An 8,016-nucleotide genomic window follows, 5' to 3' on the forward strand; every position below is an offset into this window, starting at 1 on the left:
AAAACCTTCTCCAGAGTGCTCAGGACTTCAGACTGGGCCGAAGGTTTACCTTCCAACATGACAATGACCCTAAGCACACAGCTAAAATAACGAAGGAGTGGCTTCACAACAACTCTGTGACTGTTCTTGAATGGCCCAGCCAGAGCCCTGACTTAAACCCAATTGAGCATCTCTGGAGAGACCTAAAAATGGCTGTCCACCAACGTTTACCATCCAACCTGACAGAACTGGAGAGGATCTGCAAGGAGGAATGGCAGAGGATCCCCAAATCCAGGTGTGAAAAACTTGTTGCATCTTTCCCAAAAAGACTCATGGCTGTATTAGATCAAAAGGGTGCTTCTACTAAATACTGAGCAAAGGGTCTGAATACTTAGGACCATGTGATATTTCAGTTTTTCTTTTTTAATAAATCTGCAAAAATGTCAACGATTCTGTGTTTTTCTGTCAATATGGGGTGCTGTGTGTACATTAATGAGGAAAAAAAATTAACAAATGATTTTAGCAAATGGCTGCAATATAACAAAGAGTGAAAAATTTAAGGGGGTCTGAATACTTTCCGTACCCACTGTATCTGTGAGAAGGGCTATGAAAGTAGTGAACACAGCATTGAATGCTGGGTGATCTGTATTGGAGCATACAGAGGAATCGATCTGTAGGGGGAAAAAAATTAAATTAAAATCACATTCATGTACCCATTTTAGCACTTCACAATGCACTGAAAATAAAGTATAATTGATGTGGTACCTGGAGCACTTTGGCAAGCACTGAAAGGACTGAAGTTTTGCTCTCTGGTGAGGCTGCAGGACCCTCCCACCACGGCCTGAGTAAATCCCAGGCCTTGAGCACCTGTTCAGCCAACTGGGACTTTCTCACTGAACGCTCACAGAAACTATGATCCAACATGCCATTCGGCAGAACACTAACCTAAAGAGACAGTCAAACAACTTTACAGATTGCAGTGCTTATGAAGAGAATGGTCAAGCCGCTCTCACTAGCACTTATTTGTAGTATATGTCCAACCAATCAGACAAAGAAAAGCATGTCAGAAAAAAAACAAGATATATAGTTTCAGTCATAAGAAGTGAAGAACAACTAGAGTTTTCTGTTAGCTTCACCAGGACTGCAGTTCCTGTCAGCACCGTAAGTCTAAGCAGATCATAGGGGCCATTGGTGTGAGTAGTTTCTTCAATCTACATAGGCTTACAATGCTTTTAGGAAACATAGCCCAATCTTGTTTTATGGCTCACCATGCAGGGGTTCTGGTTGGCTGCAGCCAGCAGCAGCGGCACTGTGTGCTCCACTCTGCGGAGTAACTCAGTATTGAGAGATGTCTGGAAGAGGCTGTAGAAGTACTCTCTGTGAGAGAAGCTGAGGAAGTGAGGATTCAGACTGCCAGAGAGAGGGACGGAGAGCGTAATGGTGTTCAGCAAAAGGCCAACAGTCTGTTCACTCTGAATTGTTTAGGGAAATAAAGACAGGTTTCAAGATTTGATTAATTTAACAGATGCATACAAAAACATAAACAACCACAGAATTTTAACTTTAATGTCTTAGTCCTTCCCTTAGTTTACCTGTCATTCACACCACTTGCCTGATCACCCAAACAGAATGCCAACTGCACAAGTCTGTCACCCAACTTCCTGCTGCCAACATCCATGGAGGGCAGAGACTTCCTGTCTCTTCCAGGAGCAATGCTTTTATACACACTAGTGAGAAGTTTTGAGCCCAGAGAGCGACCATAACTAGCATCCTACAGAGAACCCGTAAACATCACAACCTAAATGTTAATGTAACCACTGTGTAGACTGAACATAACTACAATAACATTCATTTATTCAGTGTAGGCCTGTCACGATAACAACTTTTTGTTGTGCGATATATTGCCCAAGAAATAATTGCGATAAGCGATATAATTGTAATTTTAAAGACCATTTTATGCCACTGAATATATAATCATGATGTAACAGCAAAATAATGCAATTAATTTTAAAGAATATTTAGATCATGGAAATTAAGTATCAAAATATTAGATACCTTTAAAAACTTGAATAAATAGTAAATAAACATTTTCTAACAAAAAGTGCAAAGTAACAAGTACATAAAAAGAAAAATGCACAAATAACTTGTATGGAGATTTTTCCATCTACAGATTTTTCCCTGACCTTCTTTTTCTCTGTAAATTAAGGATGCACACTATTGCTGAAAAACACAATCACTACTTAGCAGTCAGATGTCCGTATGCACAAAGGCACAGGTCCCTAAACAAGGCCATATCTGCAGATTAAACTTTTTTTGTAGAAGAATTTTTAAAATTTGAACTAGCACCTCATGACTACACATTATGTACGAGAAACTGCAAAAGACACAGGCGCAAGTGGAATGTAAAAACCACGGTGACATTAAGTAAGTAAATATAATGGGCGAAATATTGCGTCACTAAAAATTATTGAGGTCATGTACATATATTGCGCGATAAGTCAATATATTGATTATTGCGACAGGCCTAATTCAGTGTGTACCTGACTGTGTAGAACTGAGTTGAGCAGCCCAGACAGGTGAAGCTGCTTACAGGCTGAAAGTAACAGATGCATGCTAGCATGACTGTCTCTGGTGTCTGCCTCATACAGATTAATAGCACACAACGCCTCCACACTGTCCGAAAAAAGACAGAGAACACAAACAGACATAAATAAACAAGTGCATATATAAACCATATACTAAATAATTCTGTTCATTTAAAAGTGTCATCAACAATATTTCAATCGTAACCCCAATTGATATCAAATGTACATGTGGAGACAACAGGAAAAAGGAGGGGCAATGGAATTGGTAAAAAAGCACAAACTAGATTTGGGCTTTTGAACACCACTGTCCAATGTGTCAGAATAGGTGCAACAACCAAAAGACCGCACAACTCAATTTACTGAACCTTACTAATAACTGAACAGACCTCTGTACGGTTATTCTCTTCCTAATGCCACTCTCCAGCTGTGTCCTGTAAGGCGTTGATGCCAAAGCTTTAAGCAAAGTAGCGCACACTTTTGGCAGCTGAGTCATCACCTCCAGATCTGCCATGTTAAACCCAATGGAAGAGGGTTCACACACCGTCAGCGCCACCAGTGAGAAAAAAGAAGAGTTGAAAACATCTGGCTCTATTATCTAAAGAGAAAGTGAAAAAGTGTCAGGAAGCATAATATGTTTTTACTTTGTATGCTCTGATAGCTTCACTAGATATGGGGCATGTAGACTTTTAGAACAAAAGTAAATAGAGTAAAAAAAGTCAAGTTAATATTTTTTTTTGTTTTTTTATTTATTATGTTGCCTCTTAAATATAAGAGCAACAACAACCATACCTTACAGAGGTCCTGTGGACATTTCTGCAGTACCATGGTGGAGAACTCCAGAATTCGGACAATGATGGAGCACTTGCTGTAGTTGTACTGTTCTGTCTCACGAGGGCTGAAGTGTGACTGACCGGCATTAACCATTTTGAAGCAAGCCCTGGCTGCCTGAACGTCCTGCATGGACAGCTCTGTAAGGAAGAAACTGAGAGCTGGCAAAAAGCTGGACTTCTCACCAGTGCCTGGATGAGGAGAGGAAATGGAGTACGACACTATTAGCATTAATGTTAGTTACAGAAATTTTTAGCAATGTATTTTTAGCAATGTAGCAAGTTTAGGCATTTTATGATGTGGATTCACACACCCAGGATCCTTTGGGGTTGCAGGTTTGTGAAGGTGTTGTAGCAGTCAAGAGCAGCCAGCAGCAGATCCATCCATTGTAAGGTGCCTCTGATGCTGAAAGGGGATTCAACATCTCTCAAAGTAGGTTGGGAGAGTAAACCGCCTCCTTCTAAACAAGAAATGAGAAATCCTGGACCACGCTGGTTCACCTGTTCATCCAGCCACGCTGCAGGAGATGCATTACCTGACAGAAAAAAGAACAGAGGAAAAACATTGTGTGCATATGGAAAAAAAGGTTTAAAAGTCACATTAAATAAAAAAAATTTATTTGTTTTTCTTAATAATTTTAGTGGTCATTCTAATATGCAATTCTGATGCAGTCCTTGTGTTAGAGCTGCAAAAAAAAAAACCTAAATCACATCCATGCAAAACGTCTGACCCTGCGTCACAATGTTCATACTATCCATCCTAAATAGTATGTGAGATTAAAATAAGTGTGTCCCAAAGCATAGTATGTTGAAAAGAGTATGCCAAAGTCCCCAGATGGTCTACTATTTCAGGTAGATTTTTGAAGTGTGGATCCGTGCACACTCTAATGGCTAATATTACCCACAATCCATTACGATTTGACAAATGATTCGGTTCAGAACTACAAACACAAATAAAAAACGTAAAAAAAAACTACAAACATGACAGATGCGACCGATGGTTAAGTAGAGAGGTTTAGACAAAGGGGTTTGAGTTACTAATAATCAACATTTAACCTGTTAAAATTTTTTATTTAATGTTATCTGTGTTAGGATATTTCATCTACAACAACAATGTGAACTTTTATAAACCATTATTAGTTTGGCCATTAACTTTTAAATGCATCATGCAAAAGATATGAGCAGAGTTCTCCGCATAAAGACCCACGGCTGGCAGATCAACGTGCTACTTCATTACTCTCCAATACGTTAGGAAGTTAAATGAAATGAAATGTGGAAGATGTTAACTGTGACAAGATGATTGACAGGCCAGTTTACAGTGACAGGGGGCATGTAACAGGTGCGACAGAGCGCTCCGTTAAAGACGCAACTGTATGACATGATAGTATGTCCCAAAGCTTGTCTACTCTTCTACTTCACACTCAAAAGTGTGTACTTTTTCTTCAACAAAAGAGTACATACTTTAAGGGCGTAGTATAAGTAGGCATATTGGGACGCAGCATAAAACATTTCTTCAGAATTTTTAAGAGCAAGCTTGTCAAGAAAATCTGTAATAGTCTTAAATTGAAATCACAGTAAATAATTCAGGACATATGTCCTGAAATTCTGAGATTGGCCAAAAAAAAAAGACTCTCTTTCCAGGATGTTGAATATTTTTACAGTTGTTAATTTCAAGCTCTATCGAACAATTTGGCATGTTATTTCATGTCAGTTCTCTTATATTTCTTTAAGTTATGTTCAAATTCTGAAGAGGGACAATGAATACTCTCCAAAGAGGAGAGTCTCTGACTGGCAATAACAGCACTGTTTTGCCTTCATTATAAACATCCTGGTGGTACCTGGCAACAGAGACACAAACTCATAGAAGAGTTCCATGCTTTTGTGTCGGCACTCAGTCTGCGGTCTTCCACACTGGGTCAGCAGCCACATGACTACATCGGACAAGCACACTGACTGATCTGGAGGGAAACCTCTGAAAAGTAGAAAATACAGGTCTGTCAAGTAGCTACAACAAAGACACAAAATGTTTACGCATTTACATTACTTTACAGAAGTTTTAAAAATAATAACATGCTCAAATGTATGTTTACCTAGGCATACGTCTCTTGGAATTCTTACTGAGTGCGTCTGCCTTGTGTTTAATGATTCTTTTCATATGATCCAGGGAGCTACAACACTGTTGGACAGTTCCTGTGTAGACAATAACATGAAAGCCAAGATAATAGTCATGACCATCAAACAAGATGCCTTGACAAAGAAAATAATTTAGTTTCTTACCCAGGGATTTTTCATCAAAGTGGGCCAGAGCTAGACTCTCAACAAACACCACCAGCACCTCAAAGACAAACTGCTCCACAAAAGAGCTCTCTTCTCTGAGAAACAAAACAGTATTTGGATAAACATTGCATAACATTTGCATTCACTACAGACAGATTTCTCACATTTATTGCTGAATTGTTAAAGGCTACAGTATATGCAGCCCATCTAATGCAACCACTGACCTGAACTGCCTGTACGTGCTGTTAAAGGTAAGCGCAGCTCCAAGCCTCTTGAAGACGTTGGGGTGTAAGGCCAGGCTGTAGATACGTTTGAAGAGAGATTTTATGTTGGCTGGGCTCTTTTCCTGCTGTTTGGGGGTTGTCTGTTTAATGGACCATTTGACAAATTCCTGGATACAGGTGCCACTGAAGTCTCTAAGGGTGCTAACTAACGGTTCCTCAATGCCATCCTGTGCAACACAAACATAGAGAATTACAGCAAATATTTCCACACAAATTTAGAGGTGTAATTCTTTCTAGTGTAAATCTGGCTCAATTTTGAATTGAAATAAAGTTTGTCTATATAGGGGGTTTACTCACCAAAATGGCCTCCAGCACTGCCACTGTGTCTTGGCTTTCAAACTTCCTGTTGTTGGTGAACCAGTGGATAAGCTGCATTACCAGAGCTTCAAAGAGCTGCCTCGTCACCTGAAGAAGTATTAACATTTCAGTGTTTGTGAAATTTACACGATTGCAAAAGAGTCTGATGAAAAGGGACAAAACGTACATATGAAACTATGTGTTTTTCAACCAGGGGCCTCAGCAAACTTCCAAGGGGGCCAGAAAATTACTTGAATTTACTTCAAATAAATCACTCATTCATTCATTAAAAATTAAATAACTTACTGTAAATAACTTCAAAATGTAAAAATCAAAGTTGTGCAATGTATAAAGAGAAATGTAACTTTTTTCCATTTTTTGTGTTTTTATTGAAGAACCATTAATGAAACATTTTGAGGCATGAAATTAATCAGGATTAATTATCTTAATCTACTGACTATGCTAGTTCCTGCTAATTAAAACGTTAATTAAACAAGCAGGTGTGTCATTATTACAGGAGAATACTAGAGGAAATATCTTATACCTACATAGGCAACCTTGGATGCAAAAATGTTGAGAACCACTGCTTTACAATGACTGATGAAGAACAAAAACGGTTTTAATCACATTTATAGCACACATAAGGTAAAAGACCTGGTCGACGTCACAGGCCAAGCGTAGAAGAACAGGAAAGAATTTTCTGTGTAGGTTGTACATGGGAGGAGCAGATTTGTCATCTTCTGTCATCTGGGCTCCTTTACCCACCATATATATGACCAGACTATGCAGAAGCTCACACGCTGCCACCTACACACCAGACAGAATTTTCCATTTTAGCCTGAATTTATAGGGTTAATGAATAAAACATTCATGAACTTTATCAACAATGGCAAGAAAATTAGCTAAGATGGCTGAGGACTATGATTACTTTAGTTTGTCTGTCACTGGAGGACAATGCGAGCTCTGTAACCCGTGGCAAGAAGGAGTCCAGGTAGATCACAGGCTTCATGTCTTTAAAAGGCACGGCAAAACTCAGCCTTTTCTCACAGTCCCATGCTACAAAACGCTTCATCATGTCCTCCGCAGAAACAGCTTGCATTAGATAAGAGAAATCTTTAAAAAGAGCTCATTTTTTTAGTAAGAACAAGCAAACAAAGTGAACAAGTGCTGGCCATTTAAGGTGGTCAATGATGAATTTATTTAAAAGCAGCAGAAACAAAACAACCTGTCACAAGGCTCCTGTTGAGCTGTCCTCCCAAGTATCCAAGCAGACGTACCACCCTGCGTCTCACAACAGCAATCGGAGACTCATCTCCCTAAAGAAGACCACAGTAACATCAGGACACCGCTGTCAATGTGCTCAAATAACCATTGTTACAAACAAGCCATTGAATACCTGTGCATTAGTGATGCGCGGATGGCGGTTATATCCGCGGGCGCTGCGGATAATCCGCGGATCGGGTGGGTCGGGGTTTTAGCTCATCCGCGCATCACTACTGTGCATGCATGCAATTATATTTGTGACCCTGGAGCACAAAACCAGTCTTAAGTCGCTTGGGTATATTTTTAGCAATAGCCAAAAAAAACATTGTATGGGTCAAAATGATCGATTTTTCTTTTATGCCAAAAATCATTAGGATATTAAGTAAAGATCATGTTCCATGAAGATATTTTGTAAATTTCCTACTGTAAACATAACAAAACTTAATTTCTGATTAGTAATATGCATTGCTAAGTACTTCATTTGGACAACTTTAAAGGCGATTT

General features: G+C 39.2%; 1 protein-coding gene across 1 annotated transcript in view; it reads right to left on the bottom strand.

The window, feature by feature from the left end:
• The window catches only part of LOC107659432 (DNA-dependent protein kinase catalytic subunit-like), a 41,633-nt gene that overhangs the window by 28,485 nt on the left and 5,132 nt on the right, over nucleotides 1-8,016 (bottom strand). The window contains 16 exon segments of the mRNA XM_016448380.1: nucleotides 571-650; nucleotides 745-924; nucleotides 1,248-1,451; nucleotides 1,592-1,750; nucleotides 2,520-2,652; nucleotides 2,951-3,159; nucleotides 3,354-3,583; nucleotides 3,706-3,927; nucleotides 5,230-5,363; nucleotides 5,482-5,581; nucleotides 5,669-5,763; nucleotides 5,893-6,119; nucleotides 6,250-6,357; nucleotides 6,904-7,056; nucleotides 7,178-7,341; nucleotides 7,475-7,565. Coding sequence (XP_016303866.1) covers nucleotides 571-650; nucleotides 745-924; nucleotides 1,248-1,451; nucleotides 1,592-1,750; nucleotides 2,520-2,652; nucleotides 2,951-3,159; nucleotides 3,354-3,583; nucleotides 3,706-3,927; nucleotides 5,230-5,363; nucleotides 5,482-5,581; nucleotides 5,669-5,763; nucleotides 5,893-6,119; nucleotides 6,250-6,357; nucleotides 6,904-7,056; nucleotides 7,178-7,341; nucleotides 7,475-7,565 — 2,489 coding nt within the window.

Source organism: Sinocyclocheilus anshuiensis, unplaced genomic scaffold, assembly GCF_001515605.1.
Source record: "Sinocyclocheilus anshuiensis isolate Anshui unplaced genomic scaffold, SAMN03320099.WGS_v1.1 scaffold815, whole genome shotgun sequence".
Classification (NCBI taxonomy): domain Eukaryota; kingdom Metazoa; phylum Chordata; class Actinopteri; order Cypriniformes; family Cyprinidae; genus Sinocyclocheilus; species Sinocyclocheilus anshuiensis.